The sequence below is a fragment of the Neoarius graeffei genome, chromosome 9 (genome assembly GCF_027579695.1).
Source record: "Neoarius graeffei isolate fNeoGra1 chromosome 9, fNeoGra1.pri, whole genome shotgun sequence".
NCBI lineage: Eukaryota > Metazoa > Chordata > Actinopteri > Siluriformes > Ariidae > Neoarius > Neoarius graeffei.
The window spans coordinates 39,917,348-39,931,144 of record NC_083577.1 but is presented as its reverse complement, the minus strand read 5'-3'; the positions used below and the strand labels follow the sequence as shown (position 1 = coordinate 39,931,144).

At 42.2% G+C, this 13,797-nt stretch overlaps 1 protein-coding gene across 2 annotated transcripts in view; it reads left to right on the top strand.

Annotated features, from left to right (window-relative positions):
• Positions 1-13,797, top strand: part of vangl1 (VANGL planar cell polarity protein 1) — a 65,994-nt gene that overhangs the window by 10,644 nt on the left and 41,553 nt on the right. The window contains exon 2 of one of the 2 annotated variants that reach the window (XM_060928685.1): positions 10,480-10,660. In XM_060928685.1, the coding sequence (XP_060784668.1) occupies positions 10,599-10,660 (62 nt within the window). In that variant the 5' untranslated portion in view covers positions 10,480-10,598. The remainder of the gene's footprint in view (positions 1-10,479; positions 10,661-13,797) is intronic. The other variant, XM_060928686.1, reaches the window with a different exon arrangement.

Here is a 13,797-nt window from a genome sequence, read left to right as displayed (position 1 = left end):
CACAGAAAGGCCCTTGTCGGCCGCTGGGCTCAAGCCCAGGACCTTCTTGCTGTGAGGCGACAGTGCTAACCACTACACCACTGTGCTACCCCCCTCTGGGGCCCAAATATGGAATTTCTGAGTTCTGCCAAATTGTGGCTATCTCCTGTACCTACGTGCCAAGTTTAGTGAAGATCTGTCGAGCGTTTATGATGATAAATGTAACGTGAAAGGCATTGAGGGAGGGGGTGGGTGGATGTTGTGCCCCCATACATGAATTTTGTTTATATCTGCAAAATTCCAGGTCATCCCTGAACCTACTTGCCAAATTTGGTGAAAATACGTCGAGAAATGGCAACGTTAGCTCAAGACAGACAAACAAACTTTGCCGCTTATTATATAGATGCAGATACAAACTTTTTTTTTTCTGTAACATTTAATTTTGTGCTGGAAAATGGACGTTTGGAACTCTAAAATGTTTTTGTACTGATTCGATAATGCAGAAGTCTCATCTCATCTCATTATCTCTAGCTGCTTTATCCTGTCCTACAGGGTCGCAGGCAAGCTGGAGCCTATCCCAGCTGACTACGGGCGAAAGGCGGGGTACACCCTGGACAAGTCGCCAGGTCATCACAGGGCTGACACATAGATACAGACAACCATTCACACTCACACCTACGGTCAATTGAGAGTCACCAGTTAACCTAACCTGCATGTCTTTGGACTGTGGGGGAAACCGGAGCACCCGGAGGAAACCCACGCGGACACGGGGAGAACATGCAAACTCCGCACAGAAAGGCCCTCGTCGGCCACGGGGCTCGAACCCGGACCTTCTTGCTGTGAGGCGACAGCGCTAACCACTACACCACCGTGCCGCCTAATGCAGAAGTCATAAAATAGAATCAATAACAAAGTTTGTATGGAAAAAAATAGGGTTCCTAAGACTTTGCACAGGACTGTATATCCACCCCTGCTTCTACCATGTCTACTTACCAGAGTTTTACGGTGAAAGCTTTGCATGCTTCACTTATTCATAACCGAATAATATACAAATGGCAAATTCTATCATTTTACTTGGCTAACTTTCTCGACCTCCTCACATCAGTAGTCAGCCCCACACACTCCCAGCTGCTGTCTGTCAGAAAACATGAATAATTGATTTCTGCTGTTCTCTGGCACTTCCACACATGCTGACATAACACTGATTTTCCCTCACAAAAGCCAAGAATGTTGCTGCATAACAATTTTCTAACGATCTGACACATCCCTTACCTCTAATTTCCCTGCACACACGCATACAGCAGGAGGGAAATGGAAAATTGTTCAAATGATTATCTGTCACTACAGTAGTTTCAGAGCTACTGTACTTTTGTTACTGAATGTTACAGCAAAGTGACAGATTAAATCACAGCGAAGCCACATTGTACTTTGTCAAACCCTCATTGAAGCTTGTATTCAGAACAGCTTAGTCAGAGGCCGAGCTGAAGCGGTTTGTGTGTTGTCTTTTAATCTAACAGTATTTTTGCTATTGTGATGCTCTGAAATGGCTAAGTAAGTAGTTAGAGCTAATGGGCTTAGTCTTTTATTTAAAAAAAAAGTGAAAAAAGGTTTATCATGCAATCTACACATGCAAAAGAGCTTTTTGTTGCCAGTGCATTCGTTCACATTATATTAATTAAAAAGCAAATGATTACTGAAAGCTTCATCTGCAATCTTTTGGCTTCCTTTGTTGTGTCTACATTTATGTCGGGTGCAGGTGCCCATGTTTAAATGATAGTTTTTATGTCCATTACAGAATAAATTAGTTTCATGCAGTGCATAAAATTAACACACTGTGATCTCATGTTGGTGCCACAAACGAAAGGCAAACCATATATACACACACAGTTTATTCTATCCACATTCACTGGATATGAGCAATCGCACGCTCTGATTGGCTACTCTACTACTCGGCTATCAGCTCATATACTGTGAGTAGAGGAAAAACAAAATGGTGCCGCGTGTTGCTGAACCAACCGAGGATGAAATAAAAACTCTACTCGAAAACAAAACTCCCAAAAAATACAAAAAAAGCAACAAAATATGTAATAAAAGTATTTGCTGGTAAGAACATATCTTTGATACGTATCATTGCATTTTTCACAAATTGCTACTATCATTTTGCCGGTGTGTTTACATTCTAAGCAGAAATGATTTTGTTGGACGTTTTGTATAAAGTTTTTAATTTGTCGAATTTGCAAAAAATAAAAATAAAAATGCTCTGTTTCTCAAAATCCAGTGAATGTGGCGAAAATAAAACAGTTATTCCACTCAATCTCATCGTACATGGCTTATAGGCAACTCTCCGCTACGCACCCCATTGGCTGTCAGCTTATGTACAACTCAATTTTGTGGAATAACTGTTAAATATATGTGTCAAAAGTTTGGACACCCCTACTCATAGGTTTTTCTGTATTTTGACTATTTTCTACACTGCAGAAAAATACTGAAGAAATCAAAACCATTTAATAACATACAGAACATTTATGGAATTTTGTGGTAAATAAAAAGTGTTAAAATATAACATGATTCATATTTTAGATTCCTCAAAGTAGCCACCGTTTACCTTGATGATGCTTTGCACACTATTGGCATTATCTTAACCAGCTTCATGAGGTCGTCACTTGGAATGCTTTTCAATTAACAGTTGTGCCTCGTCAAAAGGTAATTAGTGCAATTTCTAGCCTTCTTAATGTGTTTAAGATCAAACAGTAAATAGTAAATAATAAAAATACAGTAAATAGCCCTATTCCACAACTGGAGTAATCCATATTATGTCAAGAACCGCTTAACTAAGTAAAGAGAAACAACATCCATCATTAGTTTAAGACATGAAGTGTCTTTTAATTAATAAAAATAAAGGAAAACTATTGAATTTGACGGTGTGTCCAAACGTTTGACTCACACCGTATATCTCGGCATCCTTCCATCTACGAGAGACGATGGTGTAGCGTCCAGATATGTTTTTATCTGCATCTTCACGAGTGGCTGTGCAGTCCAATCCGTGAATGACAGTCTCTGTTGCATTTGCTGCAGATGAACGACGATGCCTGCTGAGGCTGTCATTTTCTTTCCTTCCTTCTCACTCTCTTGTCCTCAAGGTTTTCGTTTCTTGTCTCCTCTGCTCTCTGTACGCCCTTTCTGATGGCAAGGTGCCAAGCTGCACGGTCATCTGCACATCGTTCCCAGGTGGTGACGTTGATGCTGCACAGTTTCATGTCTTTCTTGCAGACATCTTTGTAGCGCAGGCGTGGTCGTCCCACCCGTCGTGAACCTTCTGCCAGCTCTTTGGGAATGCGGCCTGAGTCCGTTCTCCTGACGTGGCTGAGCCAATGAAGATGCCTCTTGCTGAGAATGATGAACATGCTGCTCATCTTGGCATGTTTCAGGACCTCTGTGTTGGGCACCTTGTCCTGCCATCAGATATGTAGAATACGTCTGAGGCACCTCAGGTGGAAGCTGTTGAGTTTCCTCTTGTTGCTGACGTATTTGGTCCATGCTTCATTACTGTAGAGGAGTGTGCTTTGCACATAGGCCTGGTAGACTCGCAGTTTGGTCTTCTCGGTGAGGGTGGGGTTTTTCCAGACTCTCTGGTTTAGTAGCTTAGCCATAACTGCTGCTGCCTTGGCGATCCTGTTGTTCACCTCTGCATCAATGGAGATAGTGGACCTGAGGTACATGAAGCTCACAACAACTTCCAGGCTGTGCCCATCGATGGTGATGTTCAGAGGAGTGTACCGTATATAACACACATACCAACTCCAATGTAACAATGGCAGACGTTTGCCCAGCAGTATTTCCTTAAGTTTAATTACAGTTTAATCACTTTTAGTGCCACAAACAAAGTAAAATGCACATAATGGCAATTACATAAAGTGATATATTCAACAGACGTTCTAGCAAAGACCTAAACGGATTTATTTAGAGACATTAAAATTTTACTCGAATATCCCAATAGGACTCTAAATGAACACTTTATTCAACCCTATAACAACTAGCTGTATTTTATCATTCCTTGTTTTTGTCTCTCCTTTAGGAAAAAAAATCCTTCAGAAGTAAAATAAACTTTTAACTCAGTGTGCTTATTAACTTTGAATGATCTATCTCTTTAAACTTCTGAGTCAATACATTTCCCTCTGAAAGTATTGGAACAGCAAGGCCAATTTCTTTCTTTCTTTCTTTCTTTCTTTCTTTCTTTCTTTCTTTCTTTCTTTCTTTCTCTTTTTTGCGATACACTGAAGAAATTTGGGCTTGAGATCAAAAGATGAATATGAATATCTGAAACATACACTAGCAATCAATCATTAGCAACAAATTTATCCCCTTGAGTCTTTTTATGAAAGAAAAAAATCCTTCCTTTCAGTGTGTATTTCGAGGGACAGTAAAAACCTCAAACCAAGTCAGGCTTTTGCCTCCATGATTACAGGCATATTATAAAACTGACTCATCTTACTCACCCTAAAGAGTATGATTTATTAAAATTCAAAATTCTTATTTCATCACATCATTATAGGTCACAGGTTAAATCTAAAAGAATTAGAAGTTTTGAAAAAAAAAGTTGTGATACTTTTACAGTGGTGTTTGAAAGTTTGCAAACCCTTTAGATTTTCTATATTTCTGCATAAATATGACATTATCAGATTTTCACACAAGTCCTAAAAGTAGATAAAGAGAACCCAGTTAAACAAATAAAACAAAAATATTATACTTGGTCATTTAGTTATTGAGGAAAATGATCCAATATTACATATCTGTGAGTGGCAAAAGTATGTGAACCTCTAGGATTAGCAGTTAATTTCTCATCTCATCTCATTATCTGTAGCCACTTTATCCTGTTCTACAGGGTCACAGGCAAGCTGGAGCCTATCCCAGCTGACTACGGGCGAAAGGCGGGGTACACCCTAGACAAGTCGCCAGGTCATCACAGGGCTGACACATAGACACAGACAACCATTCACACTCACATTCACACCTACGGTCAATTTAGAGTCACCAGTTAACCTAACTTGCATGTCTTTGGACTGTGGGGGAAACCAGAGCACCCAGAGGAAACCCACGTGGACACGGGGAGAACATGCAAACTCCGCACAGAAAGGCCCTTGCCAGCCACGGGGCTCGAACCCGGACCTTCTTGCTGTGAGGCGACAGCGCTAACCACTACACCACCGTGCCGCCCCCGCAGTTAATTTGAAGGTGAAATTAGAGTCAGGTGTTTTCAATCAGTGGGATGACAATCAGGTGTGAGTGGGCACCCTGTTTTATTTAAAGAACAGGGATCTATCAAAGTCTGATCTTCACAACACATGTTTGTGGAAGTGTACCATGGCACGAACAAAGGAGATTTCTGAGGACCTCAGAAAAAGCATTGTTGATGCTCATCAGGCTGGAAAAGGTTACAAAACCACCACTAAAGAGTTTGGACTCCATCAATCCACAGTCAGACAGATTGTGTACAAATGGAGGAAATTCAAGACCACTGTTACCCTCCCCAGGAGTGGTCGACCAACAAAGATCACTCCAAGAGCAAGGCATGTAATAGTCGGCGAGGTCACAAAGGACCCCAGGGTAACTTCTAAGCAACTGAAGGCCTCTCTCATATTGGCGAATGTTAATGTTCATGACTCCACCATTAGGAGAACACTGAACAACAATGGTGTGCATGGCAGGGCTGCAAGGAGAAAGCCACTGCTCTCCAAAAAGAACATTGCTGCTCATTTGCAGTTTGCTAAAGATCACATGGACAAGCCAGAAGGCTATTGGAAAAATGTTTTGTGGATGGATGAGACCAAAATAGAACTTTTTGCTTTAAATGAGAAGCGTTATGTTTGGAGAAAGGAAAACACTGCATTCCAGCATAAGAACCTTATCCCATCTGTGAAACATGGTGGTGGTAGTATCATGGTTTGGGCCTGTTTTGCTGCATCTGGGCCAGGACGGCTTGCCATCATTGATGGAACAAAGAATTCTGAATTATGCCAGCAAATTCTAAAGGAAAATGTCAGGACATCTGTCCATGAACTGAATCTCAAGAGAAGGTGGGTCATGCAGCAAGACAATGACCCTAAGCACACAAGTTGTTCTACCAAAGAATGGTTAAAGAAGAAGAAAGTTAATGTTTCGGAATGGCCAAGTCAATGTCCTGACCTTAATCCAATGGAAATGTTGTGGGAGGACCTGAAGCGAGCAGTTCATGAGAGGAAACCCACCAACATCCCAGAGTTGAAGCTGTTCTGTACAGAGGAATGGGCTAAAATTCCTCCAAGCCGGTGTGCAGGACTGATCAACAGTTACTGGACACGTTTAGTTCCAGTTACTGCTGCACAAGGGGGTCCCACCAGATACTGAAAGCAAAGGTTCACATACTTTTGCCACTCACAAATATGTAATATTGGATCATTTTCCTCAATAAATAAGTGACCAAGTATAATATTTTTGTCTCATTTGTTGAACTTTATCTACTTTTAGGACTTGTGTGAAAATCTGATGATGTTTTAGGTCATATTTATGCAGAAATATAGACAATTCTAAAGGGTTCACAAACTTTCAAGCACCACTGTACATATGAAGAACATTAGGCACTAAAGTTTTGTCCAGGCAGTGTTCAGTGGTAAATATATAGAATAGGCATGACTGTCATGATCATTTTAGTATAGTGTGATTTTGTGTCAATTTTTTTCCAATCCCTGCTAAGAAGGGATGATATACTGTATAACACTTGATATACTGTATACAGTATATACTTTTTTTTTATTTCTTTCTTATGTCCTGGTTTGTTGTCCTAGCCTTTCTTAATGGACAGTGAATAGTTCTATCCATCCATTATCCATAACTGCTTATCCTGTGCAGGGTCGCGGGCAACCTGGAGCCTTTCCCAGCTGACTATGGGTGAGAGGCAGGATACACCGTGGACAAGTTGCCAGATCATCACAGGGCTGACACATCAAGACACACAACCATTCACACTCACATTCACACCTACAGTCAATTTAGAGGCGGCACGGTGGTGTAGTGGTTAGCGCTGTCACCTCACAGCAAGAAGGTCCGGGTTCGAGCCCCGTGGCCGGTGAGGGCCTTTCTGTGTGGAGTTTGCATGTTCTCCCCGTGTCCGCGTGGGTTTCCTCCAGGTGCTCCGGTTTCCCCCACAGTCCAAAAACATGCAGGTTAGGTTAACTGGTGACTCTAACTTTACCGTGAGTGTGAATGGTTGTCTGTGTCTATGTGTCAGCCCTGTGATGACCTGGCGACTTGTCCAGGGTGTATCCCGCCTTTTGCCCGTAGTCAGCTGGGATAGGCTCCAGCTTGCCTGCGACCCTGTAGAACAGGATAAAGCGGCTAGAGATAATGAGATGAGATGAGATAAGTCAATTTAGAGCCACCAATTAACCTAACTTGCATGTCTTTGGACTGTGGAGGAAACCGGAGCACCCGGAGGAAACCCACACAGACACGGGGAGAACATGCAAACTCCGCACAGAAAGGCCCTCGTCAGCCGCTGAGCTTGAACCCAGAACCTTCTTGCTGTGAGGCAACAAAGTGCTAACCATGACACTGCTGTGCCACCTACAATGAATAGCTGTATCACTGTTTCTGTAATTACTTTTCATTGTCTCTGGCCATATAAACCCAATTCAGAGTTTCTGAGAGTCTCTCTCTCTCTCTCTCTCTCTCTCTCTCTGTGTGCGAGCACCTTGGCTCTGTTGGTGTAATGACTGAATAAAGCCAGAGTTTTGAAAGCTAAATGTCATTGCCTGCAGGCTCTCTTCTCTTGCTCCAATTCCCAGTGTGACTCTGCTGTAGTGGACTCATTATTACAATCCCGTAAATCAGTCAGCATGACCCCCTTAGCCTGTCAAATCACTGTTTTTTCCCCACAACGTCCAGTTTTACTTTTAAGTTGGCCTTATCAGGCCTCACAGTGGGCCCACTGGGCATTTTATAAAATAAAATGGAAAGGGATGTACATGTGAACTGTTAGATTTCATGAAGCAGGCATGAGAACAAGAAAAAACCTCAGTCAAAAATGTGTGTGTGTGTGTGTGTGTGTGTGTGTGTGTGTGTGTGTGTGTGTTTAAAGAGGATTTAAGGAAAATTCTTATTTCACATTTCAGAAAAAAAAATCAATTTGAAAACTGTGTACCTATCCCGTTTTAAACTGCAACCCCCCATCACCACCTTTTTTTTTGTGTGTGTGTATTTTGTCTTGCTTAATTATATATCACAATGTAAAGTGCAAACTCGGATTGTCCGGCTCATCCCCAGCCCATCCCTGCTGCTTTAGAGCTCTTGGTTTCTACAACAGCATTATGTCGTTCCTCCCTCCTTCCGTCTCCCACTCCCTCACACGAGAATCAGCAATGGTGTATCTTTTTGATAATGAGACATCTGGACTGGGTGTCTGCTGTAGCTCAGTGTATCTGTTGCCTTTTCTCCAGATATTCATGATGCCCATATTACAGATTTACAGTGGCTTGTGTATCTCAAGTCCACACATTCTCGATTGCCATTTGACATTAGAAATAAGATTTTTTTTGGGGGGGGAGGGGGGGGGGTGTCATCAGCTAAGCTTTCTTATAATGAGCATGAGCAAGACACATTGCTTTTCCATTTTACATATTTACATAGAAAAGGAAAACAATCAGAAGTGCCACTTATCCTCTCATGCATTTTTGCTTGTGGGGTTTTCAATGTCCGTGATGTAATCCCACTGGAATCATTTGTGTGCGTTTCACTGGAGCATGAGGTAACTTCAGAGGAATTATGTGTGTGTGGGCAAGTGCATCTCTCAGCTCAGATTTCTCATATTGACAGCAGTGTCTGTAGGACTGCAGAGGCTATCGGGAGGGGATGATGGAGTATGAATAGGGAAGTGTCTGTGTCTGGGTGTGTTTAGGGAGGAAATGTAATCAGGAGAAAGATTCAAGGTTAGCTGGATTAGTAAGCGCCACAAAATCAATATGCGTCATTGATGCTCTAAGCAAGCTCACATTCTCTTGGTTAACTTTGGCTGTGTACTGTTTCTGGACATTTCAGTGTGAAAACGTGTACATTTTTCTACTCTTTGTACAGGATTGGGTTCAGCGTAGGTGCTGTGGAATGTAGGAAATGGGTAGGGGTGAGATAAGAATAGCAAATACAGTATATGGCTCGATCTGCAGAGGAAAGTTGTACTGTTCACCCGACCTAGGTTAGATTGTTTTTCACTGTTTTGTGACGAAGTTTGGAATCATGACCTGGTAAAAGGGAGGTGGGGGTGGGAGGTTAGTCGAGTACATAAAGCAGAACAGCAATCACCTCAGAGAAACCAACAAAGAAAGAGAAAAATCTAGTATGCCTGGTAAAGCAAACTTATTTTCCCAGTTAGTTGTTTGATGTTGGGTTGCTAGCAACTAAATTTTAATTGTTTACGAAAAGTTGAATGCATTAACACCACCCAGTCACCTAACGCCATCCAAATGTACGTAATTCATATTTAACAGTTTTTCCACGAAATCGAGTCGTACATGAGCTGATAGCTGACGAGGCACGTAGCACCGAGTCGCTATAAGCCACGTATGACGAGATTGAGTGGAATAACTGTTTTATTCTATCCACATTCACTGGATTTTGAGAAACAGAGCATTTTTATTTTTTGAAAATTTGATAAATGAAAACTTTGTACAAAACGTCCGACAAAATAATTTCCGCTTAGAATGTAAACAAACTGGTGAAATGGCATTAGCAATTTATGAAAAATGCTATAACAATAATTCTTGAAAAATTAAAAAAAAAGATACGCTTTTACCGGGGCGGCACGGTGGTGTAGTGGTTAGCGCTGTCGCCTCACAGCAAGAAGGTCCGGGTTTGAGCCCCGTGGCCGGCGAGGGCCTTTCTGTGCGGAGTTTTCATGTTCTCCCCATGTCTGCGTGGGTGTGCTCCGGTTTCCCCCACAGTCCAAAGACATGCAGGTTAGGATAACTGGTGACTCTAAATTGACTGTAGGTGTGAATGGTTGTCTGTGTCTATGTGTCAGCCCTGTGATGACCTGGCGACTTGTCCAGGGTGTACCCCGCCTTTCACCCGTAGTCAGCTGGGATAGGCTCCAGCTTGCCTGTGACCCTGTAGAACAGGATAAAGCGGCTACAGATAATGAGATGAGGCGTTCTTACCATCAAATACCTTTATTGCATATTTTGTTGCTTTTTTATTTTTTTATTTTTTGGGTCTTGTTTTCGAGTAGAGTTTGTAATTTCGTCCTTGGTTGGTTCAGCAACATGCGCCGCCATTTTGTTTTTCTCTACTCATGGTATATGAGCTGATAGCCTAGTAGTAGAGTAGCCAATCAGAGCGTGTGATTGCTCATATCCAGTGAATGTGGATAGAATAAAGTACAATGTATCTTCCTAAGAATTTGGCGATTGAGACAGAGTACAAACAATAGCCCCAGAGCAAGAGCCTTCTGACTAATTTTATATCTCTCTTAAGCTGACAGTAAATTGATGTAACCATAACTGGGTGCCTGCTTCCTGACCTGTGACTCTTAACTTTCTGTGGCCAAACCACACAAAGCCCTGGACCAATCGTAGAAAAGACGCAACATCATCATGGACACAGACTCTGTCCACTCTGGCCAGTCCCAGCACTCGCGAGGGTCAAACAGACACAGGTAAGAAGTACACACACACACACACACACACACACACACACACACAAATTAATGAAGAGGTGATAAGAATGCCTTTAGCACATATTACAGCCTATAAAGCAAAATATGCTTAATTAACTAACAATGACTGTTTTTTATCCTTTATTGACATTAAATATGTTCACTATGAGTAGTGGCATACAGTGATTGATCAATTTAATCAGTTTTACTAAGGATGAAGTCTGCTGAGTGAGAGTCTTTAAAGCTAGATGGCCTTTTGATTTCATAAAATCGTTGAACTTTAGAGCCATCGTGCCGCCCCAAGACAGATCAACAACGCCTAAAATGAACTCTCTTGGTGCTCTTGCATTATTTCCAAAAGCTTTTAATTTATCCTTCCATCTACAGTGGGTACAGAAAGTATTCAGACCCCTTTAAATTTTTCACTCTTTGTTTCATTGCAGCCATTTGCTAAAATAAAAAAAGTTCATTTTATTTCTCATTAATGTACATTCAGCACCCCATCTTGACAGAAAAAAAACAGAAATGTAGAAATTTTTGCAAATTTATTAAAAAAGAAAAACTGAAATATCACATGGTCATAAGTATTCAGACCCTTTGCTCAGTATTGAGTAGAAGGACCCTTTTGAGCTAATACAGCCATGAGTCTTCTTGGGAATGATGCAACAAGTTTTTCACACCTGGATTTGGGGATCCTCTGCCATTCTTCCTTGCAGATCCTCTCCAGTTCTGTCAGGTTGGATGGTGAACGTTGGTGGACAGCCATTTTCAGGTCTCTCCAGAGATGCTCAATTGGGTTTAGGTCAGGGCTCTGGCTGGGCCAGTCAAGAATGGTCACAGAGTTGTTCCGAAGCCACTCCTTTGTTATTTTAGCTGTGTGCTTAGGGTCATTGTCTTGTTGGAAGGTGAACCTTCAGCCCAGTCTGAGGTCCTGAGCACTCTGGAAGAGGTTTTCTTCCAGGATATCTCTGTACTTGGCCGCATTCATCTTTCCTTCAATTGCAACCAGTTGTCCTGTCCCTGCAGCTGAAAAACACCCCCATAGCATGATGCTGCCACCACCATGTTTCACTTTTGGGATTGTATTGGGCAGGTGATGAGCAGTGCCTGGTTTTCTCCACATATACCGCTTAGAATTAATGCCAAAAAGTTCAATCTTCATCTCATCAGACCAGAGAATCTTATTTCTCATAGTCTGGGAGTCCTTCATGTGTTTTTTGGCAAACTCTATGCGGGCTTTCATATGTCTTGCACTGAGGAGAGGCTTCCGTCGGGCCACTCTGCCATAAAGCCCTGACTGGTGGAGGGCTGCAGTGATAGGTGACTTTGTGGAACTTTCTCCCATCTCCCTACTGCATCTCTGGAGCTCAGCCACAGTGATCTTTGGGTTCTTCTTTACCTCTCTCACCAAGGCTCTTCTCCCACGATTGCTCAGTTTAGCTGGATGGCCAGGTCTAGGAAGAGTTCTGGTCGTCCCAAACTTCTTCCATTTAAGGATTATGGAAGCCACTGTGCTCTTAGGAACCTTGAGTGCTGCAGAAATTCTTTTGTAACCTTGGCCAGATCTGTGCCTTGCCACAATTCTGTCTCTGAGCTCCTTGGGCAGTTCCTTCGACCTCATGATTCTCATTTGCTCTGACATGCACTGTGAGCTGTAAGGTCTTATATAGACAGGTGTGTGCCTTTCCTAATCAAGTCCAATCAGTTTAATTAAACACAGCTGGACTCCAATGAAGGAGTAGAACCATCTCAAGGAGGATCAGAAGAAATGGACAGCATGTGAGTTAAATATGAGTGTCACAGCAAAGGGTATGAATACTTATGACCATGTGATATTTCAGTTTTTCTTTTTTAATAAATTTGCAAAAATTTCGACATTTCTGTTTTTTTCTGTCAAGATGGGGTGCTGAGTGTACATTAATGAGAAATAAAATGAACTTTTTTGATTTTAGCAAATGGCTGCAATGAAACAAAGAGTGAAAAATTTAAAGGGGTCTGAATACTTTCCGTACCCACTGTATCTGTGTGTTTGATGACTCTGACTGCTCCAGTTACCCAAACAGAGCTGGTAAACCACAGGAGGCAGAGGCAAATTTGTGTCAGTGTGCTTGTTTTAACTGCTTCACCAGAAACTGTGCCATAGGGACAGACATTGCTCCATTTGCTGAGAAGATGGCAAGAAGTTTAATTTAATTTATTAGTTTTTTGCCATAGCAAGATCTATATATGTACATACATTATGGCTTGGAAACCACTACAGCTTGCACCAATTACAGTGGTCCCATTGTACAATCTGCATGTCTTTGAACTGTGGGGGAAACCGGAGCACCCGGAGGAAACCCACGCAGACATGGGGAGAACATGCAAACTCCACACAGAAAGGCCCCTGTCGTCTGCGAAGTTTGAACCCAGAACCTTCTTGCTGTGAGGCGACAGTGATAACCACTACACCACCGTGCCGCCCCAAGTTTTGCTGCTTTTTTGTCATGAGTTTAGCTAAATCTAAAATGAAAAACTAGACAGGGACACTCTAACGAGTGCAAACCCCGCCTTTTCCCTATTAAAATACATTGGGCGAAAATTTCGAAGTTCTGCCATGACCTTGACCTTTGACCTCCAAAATTTAATGGTTTCCTTCCTGGGTGATTGGCAACACATGTACAAAATTTGGTCCAAATCGATCCATTGGTTCTTGAGATATCTTGCAGACACACAGACAGACAGACAGACAGACAGACAGACAGATACACACACACACAGACTGACGCAGGTGAAAATAATAACCCCTCCGACTACTGTCGGCGGGGTTAACCAGATTGTGCTTATTTTGCTGCCTTGATGGAGCATAATGCCTATGATAATTTTGTATGCATGCATGCATTAAGTGGTGAAATGTTGTGAAAAAATGTCTTAAAGGAACAGTCCACCGTACTTCCATAATGAAATATGCTCTTATCTGAATTGAGACGAGCTGCTCCGTACCTCTCCGAGCTTTGCGCGACCTCCCAGTCAGTCAGACGCGCTGTCACTCCTGTTAGCAATGTAGCTAGGCTCAGTATGGCCAATGGTATTTTTGGGGGCTGTAGTTAGATGCGACCAAACTCTTCCGCGTTTTTCCTGTTTACATAGGTTTATAT